General features: G+C 43.0%; 1 protein-coding gene across 1 annotated transcript in view; it reads left to right on the plus strand.

Moving 5' to 3' along the window:
* The window catches only part of ADAM12 (ADAM metallopeptidase domain 12), a 407,749-nt gene that overhangs the window by 286,904 nt on the left and 106,539 nt on the right, over positions 1–14,306 (plus strand). The window contains exons 8-10 of the mRNA XM_053312884.1: positions 317–388; positions 2,731–2,900; positions 3,831–3,915. Coding sequence (XP_053168859.1) covers positions 317–388; positions 2,731–2,900; positions 3,831–3,915 — 327 coding nt within the window. The remainder of the gene's footprint in view (positions 1–316; positions 389–2,730; positions 2,901–3,830; positions 3,916–14,306) is intronic.

A 14,306-nucleotide genomic window follows, 5' to 3' on the forward strand; every position in this document is an offset into this window, starting at 1 on the left:
CCTCTCTCTTTGCACAATAAGATGGGTCCCAATGAGACAGCTGCGTGGGTGTAGGGGATTTTTGAGTGGGGCTTTTGTTGGATTTTTTTTTTTTTTTTTGGTATTTGAAAAACTACATCCTTTCACACAATCTGTGCTCATTTTAAGGCATATATAGGTTCTGTTGTAAGTAGTGGGAGCTTGCCTCTGGCCCCTCTTGTATGTAAAACCCAGATGTCAGTCTTAATGCCTTCTTGGAAATGGCGAATGATGCCTGAAGAATAATGAATACAATACAAATGTTGATGATTCAGTGTTACATCAAGATTTCTTCTAGTTTCAGAGACAGGGTAAGGATATGGAGAAAGTGAAGCTGAGGCTGATAGAAATTGCAAACTACGTTGATAAGGTAAAGTGTTCTAATGAATTATTGTGAAGTAGTATATTTCCTAAAGGGTACCATCCAGCTCTTACAGGTGAAACTCGGAAAATTAGAATATTGTGCAAAAGTCCATTAATTTCAGTAATGCAAATTAAAAGGTGAAACTGATATATGAGACAGACGCATTACATGCAAAGTGAGATAAGTCAAGCCTTAATTTGTTATAATTGTGATGATCATGGCGTGCAGCTCATGAAAACCCCAAATCCACAATCTCAGAAAATTAGAATATTACATGGAACCAAGAAGACAAGGATTGAAGAATAGAACAATATCGGACCTCTGAAAAGTATAAGCATGCATATGTATTCAGTACTTGGTTTGGGCCCCTTTTGCAGCAATTACTGCCTCAATGCGGCGTGGCATGGATGCTATCAGCCTGTGGCACTGATGAGGTATTATGGAAGACCAGGATGCTTCATTAGCGGCCTTCAGCAATTCTGCATTATTTGGTCTCATGTCTCTCATCCTTCTCTTGGCAATGCCCCATAGATTCTCTATGGGGTCAGGTCAGGCGAGTTTGCTGGCCAATCAAGCACAGTACACTGTATACTTTTCAGAGGTCCGATTTAGGTAATTTTGGAGTCTGGACCTAAAGGCCTTTGGAGCCCCCCTGCCCCCTGCAAGTTAGGCATCGTCCCTCTACACAGACACACAGTGAGAAACACGTGGGTCCTTGATGGCACAAATAGCAACTGAACTCACAAGAATGTAAGGATATAAAACAGGTATATTCTTGCAAATATGCATTAGCAGAAACATTTCAAGACACAACTTAATGCATTCCCATCCCACATATTTCTTTCTTCACTCCCCCCTGTCTCTTAAGCACCCAGCACAGGTCATAATCACACTCGGCCACCTGGCACAGTGTGGGCCAGTGGTGACCACACCACCCAGGACAGACTAAGGAGGATTTGGAGGCCCCCAGGGAGTGTGGAGGACCTGGACTTCGGCCCAGGTGTAAGAGGCCGAAGTCTAGGGGTAAGAGCACCACTGCCAGTAGTAGACTACTTGGGTAAAGTAAGCAGGATAAAATTCATCAGGCTCGTGGTCCAGATTTTATAGATGTGGCTTAATTGTAATATAAAAAATGTGGATTCTGCTTACTAGAGATAAGAACTTGTACCATGGTTTGAGCTTCAGACATACAACAAGGAAACCATGAGCTGCTTGTCTGATTTTTGTTTTCTGTCTAGACTCCAGCTTCATATGTTTATTTCCATCTCTATAATGCAACAGCCTCCAGAGGCAGAGCACTTGCCCTAACTGTGGTTTGTCAGTGGTCTATTAGTTCAGATATAACAACAAACCACAATTAGCATTAACTGTTTACAAACCAGCTTCAAACTGTGGTTTCAAATCTGGTTTGTTGGTCTCAAACAAGTGATGGCATGTAAGTAGGCTCAGGTCCAGATGTGATGTGAAATGGATAAGCTAAACAAGCCATGGGTTAGTTAAACAAGCCTTGGTTCAGACATTTTCATTATGTCTGAACCCAGCCACATCTTCTTATTTCAGTATTATAGGCTTTAAAAGAATTATGTTACACTTTGAATGGCCACTTTGAGGAATATAGCGTGCTTGAAGCAAAGATTCATTTGTTATGAACCTTATGTTCGAAACTAGAAAGGTATTTCAGATATTCTAGAGCAGAAAAAAGTATAAAACCTAGTAAATAGCTGTTCATTCTGACAAAAGAGCAATGTTTGAGAAATGTGTCCACCTCAGCCAAACTATAGGTTGCTGATGTGTAAGTTTTAAAATGTCTTTCTAGTCTCTTTCAGTGGGTAGTTGGCCGTGAACAGACCTTGGCATATTGAACTAGTACTTTCTTCAGAGAACTAAACTGTGGCCTAGATTGGATATTATGTTCCCCAACCTTGTCATTATTAATGTTGGTGAAACAAAATCATTCTACCTACCAGGCACAGCTGTCATACCTTCAAGTCCGTGTATATAAATGCTTGAATAGGGCATTCATGAGTAAAACCTAACACACATAAGCCTGAATGGTGCAACTGATTTTCCACTTACGACTGGGTAATCAAATATGTTTTGATTTTATATGTGCACACCTTCTTAAAACATGACCATGCATAGGGGTGTTGGAAGGGGATAGGTATATCAAGGTACCTGGAAGGCACTGACTCACCCTCCAACAGCACATAGTGAAAAGATTGGGGAGAATATCATTGGATCCAAGCTTTTATCATAGCTGTTTACATTCTTGATTTCCCCCCTCAAATTTATTAATTTAAGAAATGCCATGAATAGAATTCAGAATATTGGTTTGCTTTTCACATCAGTTCTATAGGCCACTAAATATTCGAATAGCACTTGTTGGAGTGGAAATCTGGAATGATGTGGATAAGTGCACAATAACCCAAGACCCCTTCACCAGCCTCCATGAGTTTCTAGACTGGCGAAAGTTGAAACTGCTACCTCGTAAACCTCATGACAATGCACAACTAGTGAGGTATGCCCATGGATTCAAGACCTGGACTCTGTGAAAGTGTTTCCAAGAAAAGGGAGTCTGCGGGATTTTAAATAATATTCTAGAAATTCTAGAAATTCTAGATTGTTAATGGATAGTGTTATACTAGTGTTATACTAGTAATATACTACTTATGGCGTGTGTGTGTGTGTGTGTGTGTGTGTGTGTGTGTGTGTGTATAGACCAGTGTGTATAAGACCAATATATTGCCAGGACTCCAGAATAATGGAATGCGAGACACATTGCATCCCCATGGGATTCCCTTGGTGGGGGCCAGACATTTAGATGGGTTTTATCCCTACTATAGCATTGCCCCGCTATTCAGTGCTTTGTTTCCCCAAGTCAACCATTCTCTTCTGTGGGATAAATAAAAAGACACACTCGGGTCACCACTAAGAGGCTATTCCCATGACCAGGAGAAATAGGGCCAAGGGAGCCTTGTCTGGTTTCTCCCAGGCATGTGCTGCAATGGGAGCCACGCGGCTCCTGGCAGCAAGCTTCCAAAAATACCCTCCCCCTTAAATGAGGTTAGTGGAGCATGTTTTCCTGATCTTGAGATGCCGCAGCATGGCGCCACTCTGCAGCAAGTCATGAGTAGACCCCCGCTGGCAAGCTAAAACAAGCCTCCCGGCAGCAGGAGTCTCCCCAGAATGGCCCGTGCACTCGCGTGGGGCATCCTGGGACTTCTGGGGGCTGGATGGCCCCCGATCCCCGCTGCCCCTACTGGGTCTGTGATGGAGGCGGTAGTCATGGGGGCAGCTGATATGGCTAAGCCTGCTCTCCCCGCAGAGCCCGGTTAGGCTCTCCAGACTGCTCATGTGGACAGCCTCTACTGTAAGTGTGGGTTGGTTATGTGTGAAGCCTGCCTTCAAAAGGTTAATGTATTGTTTTTTCTTTATCTTCTTCCTTCAGTGGAGTATATTTTCAGGGTACTACCATTGGCATGGCACCTATAATGAGCATGTGTACTGCAGAGCAGTCTGGAGGTATTGTTATGGTAAGTACTGGCAGTAACAAGTCGTAACCTACTGTAATTGGTCTTGAAAAAAACAGACTCTTCTGTCCCTAGAACCTGGCTTGCCCGACCCAGACAGATTTCTTACCAGTTCTTACAGAAGGAAGTGTGTGAACTGGCAATTTATTAAAGAAAGGCTACCATTTAGCCTTTTAAAGGAAAGTTGTTTTTTAATATTTTATTTTTGATTTTCCCTATTAGAGTAATGTGCCAGAACCAGAATAGTCTCACAGGATAAAGATTATGAATTTGTCATTTACTTTTGTATTTCAGTGCTTGGTACAAAAGCCCTCTCAAAAATATTTATGAGCCAGGCTGCATTTGCTATGAACCAGACAGATGTAATTATAAGCCCTTTTGCCTAATTACTTTTTTTAAATTACCAATAATGGGCTTTTATTATAATGCCAGTGACAAAGTACAATATGCAGTAGCACCTCTGAAAAAGCTTTCCTATTAGCTGCATTTTTTTTGTTAGAAGATATTAATGTTCCTGTTTTGTTTGCCTTTCCAACAGTTAATTAATACATATAAAACCGTTTTAGCTCTCATTAGAACTTTCTACCTCAAATAAATACAGTATAAATAAATACAGTGTGTATTTAAAAAAAAAAAACTTTGCCAAAACAGTCAGCTGCTCTTGACCCAAGGATTTAATTTTGGAATGAAATATAAACACTGAGCCATACCACCTTAATGTTACCACAAACACCCAGGCACAACACCATAATGTTGCCTATGGCAGATATTACAAAGAAATGAGCACCTTTGTAAAGATTTTAAAATTAAACAAGCCTACCAAGGATCTCGAAAGGTCATTGAAAGGATTTCTTCTGTCATGGTTGTAGCAGATTATAGCCTTTGTCTCAGAGCGAGCTCACGTGACAATGCAGAGTCATCAATGCTGAGCTGCCTGGGTGGGCTTCTCATAAAACCTTTCTATATTTCTGGTAGATTTAAAATGCTGCCACCAAACACCCTAAAGCTTGCAGAGAACCGGGCCAGTTGATTGGGTGCTTTAATCCAAGGTCACTTTCTAACTGGGTATTGGGCAAATACAAAAAATAAAAATAAAAACCCTTCCATGTATAGGCCTATACGGGATGAGAAAACTGATAGCTGCTGAGAGCTTGAGGGTGCTTTTGCACCAGAGAAATCCTCTTTCCACCCTCACTTTTCCTTCAGTTAAAAACCAACTCTGAGAGGCTTTTAAAAAGAAAAGAACAAAAAAACCAGTTATATTTGATTACTACAGACTGCTTCGGTCTGAGGCTTTTAGGTTTTAAATACACTCAAAAATACTTAGTAGGTTACAAAAATAGGTTGTCTTAGGCTTCCAGGTTGCTTTTAGGCATGCTTAAAAGTTTACAGAGTCTTTTGCAATACCCTATGTGGATCAAGTATCTTATTGAATTACGCTGAATTATGTTGAATTAGGCTTTTGTATCTTATTGAATTACGTTGCAGATAAAAAAAATAATAGAACAGTATCAGGAATATGCAAAGCACACACACAAAGAAATATAAGTTTCTGGTGCAAAATCTGACTAACAAACTGTTCCCTATGCTGCATCCCCTTTTACTTGAAAACTCACCCAACGCAAATCAAGCTTCCTGCAATCCTGTCTCTCAAGGATCTACAGTTATTCCATGTGATAAATCTCCATGCAGGCTTTGACCATGAGTGAGCAAAAACTACATGCCCCTCACCAAGCCTTTCCAGAAACCGCTTCTCCAGCACAGACCGCCCTTCTTGTTCCCAGAATTCCCAGCAACTGCTCTCTAGATCCCACCCACCTGGTGTACTGATTGGCTGCCCTGGAGTTCAACAGCCTGTCAGTCGAGATAAGGGTTCACTCCCTGTTAACTCTTTAGAAGGAGGGGAGGCTGATCACTACAATGGTTATAACGGTGTATGAGAGATTGTTTAACACATTCTCAGAGGGATGGAAGATGTAGAGCACTCTTGTAAGGCCCAAATCTAGCACTTGGGACTGATCATGACTATGCTGCAGTATCCAATTACAGCTGACTCTGTTACTGCAGTTGCCCACACATGTCTATGGTGCACACGTGTGTTATCTATGCCTTTGATCTAACTTGTGGGAATTTGCTCAAAACCACACCTGCAAGTGTGAATAACAAACAGACAACAGTCTGGAAGTAGGCAAAGACCAATGTTAGGGTACTCCAGAGAAATAACAGACTCAGAGACAAGGCTTTGAAACAAACAAAAAAATAAAGTTTATTGATAAAACGGACACACATTGTTAGCAAAGGGAGCACTGGGTTTCCCATGCAGTCTGACGCAGGAGTTAGCCACACCAAGTCCACACAGAGAATGACCAAGCAATAGCGGCTCAAGAATTTTGTTCTGCCGTGTAGAGGCCCTCAGGCAGTTAGGCACAGGCTTCTACCCATGACAGGCTCAACAGAGAGTGAACCAAGGAACCTGGGTTCCAAAAATGCCCTGAGCAATCTATGGTTCATCTATGTAGGTTTCACTACAACCGTCTGATGCAAGGAATGGTCAACAGAAATTATTTCAGCTCAACAATTCTGTATCCTGTAGATCTGTGTTCCAATTTAGGACTCAGTAATACTGTGATTTAGCTTAGGGAAAGGTGAACTGGTGCAGGCTCTGGGGCTGCAGACAGCAGTGCTGTTTAACAAGCTCCCATGATAAGATTTCAGTGAAGTACAAAGACCAGCGATCAAGCACTGAAGTTATGGAGTCCAGCCTATAAAGCATTTTTTAAAAAACAAATCCTATTGCAGAGGTCGGTCTTTAGCTAGACAACAAATAGCAGCAATACTTTATCTGTGCTCTGAAGAAGTTGAAATGATCCAAAGAAACCATGGTTCCTAAGAAGTTCCTACTTCTATTTTTCATCTGCAGCTATAGGGATTTTTCCTAACTCTCAGATTTCAGTATCAGTCCAATAGCTGCATTCAGTTACATACTCAATGAGCCGGGTTTCACGATCAGTGAGACCTGGTTTTTGTGAGTGCGCAGGGAGAGCGGGCTAAGCCCGCTCTCACTGCACACGAGCAGGGAGGGAGCCCATGGGCGGCCAGATCGGCCACCCACACGATTGCCAGTGCCGTGACTGAGCCGGTGGGGGCTGGGGGGAGTGGGGGCCAATCGTCCCCCAGAAGCTCCAGCATGCCCTGCACGAGCACGCAGGGCATGCTGGCGAGACCCCTGGAGCTGGGAGGCGGCTTTTTGCCTCCCCTCTGGGGATCTCCTCATGAGTACTCACGATCGGGAATCCCGGGTTTGCGGAGCAATTGCTCCGCAAATCTGGGCTAAGGGTAGGGCTAAAAAAGTGGGCTAGCCACTTGTAAGCCACTGGGCTCAACTACGAGCCCAGTGGTTCACACAATCAGCAAGAATCGGGCTAGGCTCTCCTAGCCCAATTTTTGCTGATCGTGAGAATAGCCCCAATACTTCGGTAGAACAAGCATCATTGTTGTGACTTTTACAATTTTCAAACAAATGTATTTTAAAATTAGCCTAGCAACAGTCAACCTCTGTTGACTGATGCAATTATGATATTATTCTGCTTTTCCAGTTATTAGGCAGCTTGGAAGGGAGATTTCTTTATCTACCCCAGCTGCAGCAGAAGTGAACAGGTAAGGAGATCACTGCTAATTAATATGGTCTGGAGACATGGAGTTAAAGTTCTAAATAAAGTAGTTTATTTAGGAAATCCACCAGGGAGATAGACAAGGCCTACATGCCATGCTGCTAGCTACATACAGGGAGAGGACAGGGAGAAGCAGGAAGTCTCTCTCTCCAGGTGAGAGAGTGAAACCTGACACTATCAGTCTAACAAAGGGGGGAGTATGTTGGGGAAGAATGGCAGTTCAATCCTCGAATAGCAAACCAAAACCAGTTTGGTGAGAAAGCAGCAAAGCAAGAGGTCTTGAGACCGTTCTTTAGTATTGAAGAACTACAAGGATTTCTTAAAAAAAGGGGGTTACAAACAAATGTGAAAAATCCTGCAGCTTATTTTAACTATAGCTCATGGCTGAAGAGAGGGACAAAAACAAACAAGCCATCTCTGCAGAGACAAAATGGAGACTAACACTGGAAGAACAAAGAGGGGAGGAGTCCAGCACTTTTATCCATAACCCTAAACCCCACCCTCCCAGTCGTCACTATGAGACATTGCAGCTGACAGCTGATGCTGCCAGGGTCCTAGCTTCAACACTCCTTCTCAGCTCATGCTGCTATCTATAAGTCCCAACTTCTCTCTCAAGGTTTTGAAACTGTCCCTGGACAACGGCTTAGTTAGCACATCTGCTACCATTTGTACACTTGGACAATACATCAAGTTTAGAAGTCTCTTTTCTTGTGCATCCCGCACATAATGATATTTTGTTTCAATGTGTTTTCTTCTAAATTTAATTTTCTCCATTTGTGAGATCTAGATGCACCTTTAATTAACCTCGAACACCTCAGTGGGTTTTGGTTCATCTATGTTGAAATCTGACATTAGCTTGTGTAGCCACACCCTCTTGACATGCTTGAGTGTCAGATACATATTCTCCCTCCGTAGATGAGAGAACAAATATTGATTGCTTGCAGCTATGCCAACTGTCTGCTCCACCACCATAAAAGAATACATAACCACTGATTGACTTCTGATCTGTTTGATCCTCAGCCCAGTCTGAATCCATAAAACCTACTAATTGGGTTAGTATATAGCCACTACTAGTGAGAAACCTATACACAGGACAGGAAGCCACAGTCCAGACAGAACATGGTGAAACAGACTGGTTCCAGATCGGCAAAGGAGTAAGGCAAGGTTGTATACTTATTCAACTTATATGCTGAACATATACTGAGAGAAGCTGGATTGGAAGAAGATGAGCATGGTTTTTAAGTTGGAGGAAGAAACATCAATAACTTGTGCTACACTGATGACACCACTCTGATAGCTGTGAATGCAGATGATCTGCAAGCTCTAGTAATGAAAGTCCAGCAGCACACTGAAAAAATGGCCAGCATAGTGTAGTGTAGCATAGAGAGCCAGCGTGGTGTAGTGGTTAGAGTGCTGGACTAGGACCGGGGGGACCCGAGTTCAAATCCCCATTCAGCCATGAAACTAGCTGGGTGACTCTGGGCCAGTCACTTCTCTCTCAGCCTAACCTACTTCACAGGGTTGTTGTGAAAGAGAAACTCAAGTATGTAGTACACCACTCTGGGCTCCTTGGAGGAAGAGCAGGATATAAATGTAAAAATAGTAGTAGTAGTAGTAGTAGTAGTAGTAGTAGTTAAAGTGCTGGACTAGGACCAGAAATACCTGGATTTGAACCCCCATTCAGCCATGAAACTCACTGGGTGACTCTGGGCCAGTCATTTATCTCTCAGCCTCACCTACCTCACAGGGCTGTTGTGAGGATAAAAATAACCATGTACACCACTCTGAGCTCCTCAGAGGAAGAGCGAGATATAAGTGTAAAAAAAAAAAGTAAAGAAGACAAAACTAATGACAACGGGTACAGCAACCAGCCTCAGAACTGATAATGAAGAGACTGAAATGATGAATAGTTGCTGCCTTTTAGGATCAAGCATCAACAGTAAAGGATCCAGCAGTCAAGAAATACACCACAGAATAGCACTTGGTAGGGGTGCAATGAAGGCCTTGGAAAGGATATTAGATGTCGTGACGTGTGTATACCTAAACAGATTAGAATCGTTCGGACAATGGTTTTCCCCGTGACACTCTCTAGATGCGAAAGCTGGACTTTGAAGAAGCAAGATAGAAAAAGTATTGACGCTTTTGAACTTTGGTGTTGGAGAAGACTTTTGAGGATACCATGGTCAGCCAAGAAAACAAACAAATGGATCATAGAACAAATCAATCTAGAATTTTCACTTGAGGCACAAATGGTCAGGCTCAAACTATCATACTTTGGAGACATCATATGAAAACCCAACTCCCTTGAGAAGTCCATAATGCTGGGAAAAATTGAAGGAAAGAGAAGAAGAGGATGAGCAGCAGCAAGGTGGATGGACTCGATTACGACAGCAATGAATGCATCACCGAGAGACCTTAAAGGCCAAGTTGAAGACAGATCATCCTGGAGAGAATCTATGTGGTTGCTAAGAGTTGACACCGACTTGACGGCACTCAATCAATCAATCAATCAATCAGATGTGCTGACTTGAATATTAACTCTTTCATTGATGGTTTTCTATACCACCTGGTCTCAATACCATCCTCTCTAATCCATATTTCTGTTTCAAGGAATGGTAACCATCCCTGACAGTTTGGCTGTTCCCTGGTCAATTTTACACACCCCAGTCTATTCCATTCCCTATTCATATAGTCCATATGTTCTACAGTCTCTGTAATGATCAAAATATCATTAATATATATCTTATATAATATGATGATCTGATAAACACATCTTTTATCTAGTAGGCTAGCCATTGGCCCCGTTGTTAGCCTACTTTCCTTAAGAAAAGTCAGCTTATGAGATCACCTGGCATTCTCTGTGTGTGTCCAGTCCATGTGTCTGTGTGTCCCTCCCCCAATCAATTTTTCAATGCCTGGACCTATTTGAACCCAATTGGGTACAGTGGTAGGGGCCCATAGGGATACCTCAATTGTGTAGTTTGTGATAATGTGATCCACCCTGATTTCAAGATGGCAGACATGTGAGAAGCAAGTGGGCCAACTTGTGAACCACCTAACCAATTTGAACCACATTTCCTACAGGTGTAGGGACACATAGGGACACCTCAGTGGCTTAGTTTGTAATGATGGCATTCACCATGATTCAAGCTGGTGGACACATGAACATTTCAGGAACAAGTGGGCTAACTTGTGAACCACCAACCAGATTAGGTGTAGGGACACACAGGGACAGCTCAAGGGCATAGTTATGTATATCGAACAATTACATCCATCCATTAATGTTAAGGAGGAAATGAGAGAGGGGCAATGAAATGTATAGGCCAGTAAAGAGCAAATAAACATGACAATGAAACGTGTTTGAAGATATGTTGTTGATTTTATTTTATCTATGCATGAAGGAGGTCTAAAAAAAACTTGCTTGAAGAATGGAAGTATGCATATATCATCACCATTATACTGTCTTGATTGCTTCATCTGGGATTCCTACATTTTCTTGTGCATATCTAGGATTTGATTAACACGCTCAGTTAAATTCTGTCCTTTTCTGACTTCCATATTACACAGTCTGATAATCAGACCAATGCTAGTATTACTTGTCTTTCTAGCATACAAGCGTTTTAAAGTCTCCCAAGCTTCCTTAGCTACCCTGGTCTTAAATGCACAATGATTAGGTCACTCATGTGCAAGCAGATGAGTCTCTAGACTTTTCTATTTTTAGCATCCCATGCTCCTTGTTCTCCAGCTGCTTCAGGTCAGTCCCTGAGCCATGAGAAAGGATTCCATCCTGAATGGCCACGTTTCATAATTAAATCCATCCCACCTTGGGATAGCTGGCTGTCCCTATGCTGCTGTCTCCATGGCAAAAGAAGCTCTCAGCCTTTTCTCTGTAACTCCTTTCCAACCAAGCAGGCTTTCCACTTACTAACTATGCCTTTTTGTCTGCTTTTCCCTGGGCTATGTTTGCCTTTGAGTGCTTTCGCTGGGTTCACTGGCCCCATAACCCTGTTAGAGAGCTTGGACGAGAGATTTCTTTATCTACCCCAGCTGCAGCAGAAGTGCACAGGTAAGGAGAACACTGCTAATTAATATTGTCTGGAGACATGGAGATAGAGTTCTAAATAAAGTAGTTTATTTAGGAAATCCACCAGGGAGATAGAGAAGGCCTACATACCTTGCTACATACCTACATACAGGATATGGGAAAGGGAGAAGACAGAAGTCTCTCTCTCCAGGTGAGAGGGTGAAACCTGAGACCATCAGTCTCAGACCATCAAAGGGGAAGTAGAGTAGAAAAAGCATAGTAAGAGAGGGAATCCCCTTGCTCACTATCTCTACCCCTAGATCCCCTAGGGGTCAATAGGGTTGCTGATGCTAAAAGTCGATGCCATCAGGAGCTGCACCTCCAGCTACTATGACTAGGCTAAATTAGCAGCTTACTCTGTTAGGTTTTGTTGCACGAGGGCTCCCATCATGTCCTCAAAGGCCCTAGAAACATGAGTTCTTTGCTTGTCAAGATGTCAGCTTCTGACTTCATTGGCTGACATCCTAACTAAGAAAGTGGATGTGGCCCAGGAAGACACACTCGCACTACAGAGAGATCCTAGAGTACCCCAGTATAGAGATGTGCATGGAAACGTGCAGTGCTCCATTCTAGGAATGTCAAACCGGTTCCAGCAACTGGCATTAGAACTGTTGCTGATTGGGAGGGATCTCTTTAAGGGGCAGGGAAGGAGCTGCCTACCTGCCAGCCCCTGCCCCACCACTCTTCCCTTGCCAGTGCTCTTCCAAAATGTGGGTTCATGGAGCTGTAGCATGCCTCCTTGCAGCTGGGATCAGCGTCACCACAACACTTTTCCCTGCCCACATTTCCAACAATTTTTACTGCTGTTTCCATAGAACTTTGATATGGGGGCTATGGGGTTGAGACTGCCTTGGTCGGCCTGATGTATGATCTCCAGCAATCAACAGAGGGAGTGTGATGGATCTCTCTGTGACTTTCGATACCCTTGACCATGGTATCCTTCTGGACAACCTGAGGGAGGTGGGTGGCACTGTTTTACAGTGGTTCTGTTCCTACCTCTCCAGTAGATTCCAGATGGCATTGCTTGGAGATTGTTATTTTGCAAAGCAAGAACTAAAGTGTGAAGTTCCTCAAGGATCCATACTGTCTCCAATGCTCTTTAACATCTACATGAAACCGCTGGGAGATATCAGCAGGAGGTTTGGTGCAGGGTTTGGTGCTGATGACACCCAGATCTATTTCTTCATGTCGACTTCATCAAGAAATGGCATATCTTCCCTAAATGCCTGCCTAGAGGCAGTAATGGGCTGGATGAGGGATACCAAACTGAAGTTGAATCCAAATAAAACAGACGTACTGACTGTGGGGGTCGGAACCCAAGAGATGGTTTAGATCTGCCTATTTCAGGGGTGGGGTTACACTACCCCTGAAAGATCAGGTACGTAGCTTGGGAGTGCTCCTGGACCCAAAGCTGTCTCTGGTTTCTCAGGTTGAGGCAGTGGTCAAAAGCGCTTTTTATCAGTTTTGGCTGATACGTCAGCTCCATCCATTTCTAGAGGTGAATGACCTTAAAACAGTGGTACATATGCTAGTAACCTCCAGGCTTGACCACTGTAATGCACTCTATGTGGGGCTGCCGTAGTCCGGAAACTACAATTGGTCTCTGGGACAAGAAGAAGGAACCACATAACACCGGTTTTAAAAGAACTGCACTGGCTGCCAATGTTTCCGGGTGAAATACAATGTGCTGTTTATTACCTATAAAGCCCTTAATGGCTTGGGTCCAGGGTATTTAAGATGGTGCCTCCTTTGTCATGAACCCTGCCACCTGTTACGATCTTCTGGAGAGGGCCCATTATGGTTGCCATCAGCTCATTTAGTGGTGACCCCCACTGGGCTTTCTCTGTGGCTGCCCCGGGGCTTTGGAATATGCTCCCTGCTGAAATAAGATCATCTCCTTCTCTGTTTGTTTTCAGGAAGACCCTCAAGACTCACCTCGCAGGCTAATTTCAATAATTTGTTTTCATAACTGTTTTATGCTATTGGTTTTATTGTGTCTCATGTATTTTAATCTCTTTTGACTTTTAAATATTATTTACACATTCTAGAGATGTACAATATCAAGTGGTCTGTGTGTGAGTGTGTGTGTGTGTGTGTGTACACACACACACACACACACAGAGAGAGAGAGAGAGAGAGTAATAGTTAAGTACTATTGCTCCATCATTTTACAAGTTTCCCTTCCATCTAAGCACGATATATATTTATCCAGATTTCTCCAAATATATTTCCCACTATTAATTGGAAGCTTCACCTTCCCCGCCCCCCTCTCACTTTAAAATGTAAGCACGATCCTTGCTTTGCCCAGATGTAAGAAGATCTGATATATCTGTGAGAACGCATGGTTTGGCTATTTCAACAATATTGCTTCAAACGCCATTGTCTCATGTTGAAAATATTGGGGGTTGTATTTTCTCAATTATTTACAAGCATTGATTGGGTGGGTTCACACACAACACAGCTCCTGAGGTTTGCACAAGCTCCTACAGCCCCAGGAGTATGCACTCCTGGGATATGCAAGTGCCTACTCCCTTTGTAAGTTACAATATGTCAAGCTTAGTTAGGATGTCCAAACCCCCAAATCTCAACATATCCTAACCGACTTTTGCCAGGATATAAGTTACAGGTGTCAGGTTCCC

The sequence above is a fragment of the Hemicordylus capensis genome, chromosome 3 (genome assembly GCF_027244095.1).
Source record: "Hemicordylus capensis ecotype Gifberg chromosome 3, rHemCap1.1.pri, whole genome shotgun sequence".
In the NCBI taxonomy this organism is placed as follows: Eukaryota; Metazoa; Chordata; class Lepidosauria; order Squamata; family Cordylidae; genus Hemicordylus; species Hemicordylus capensis.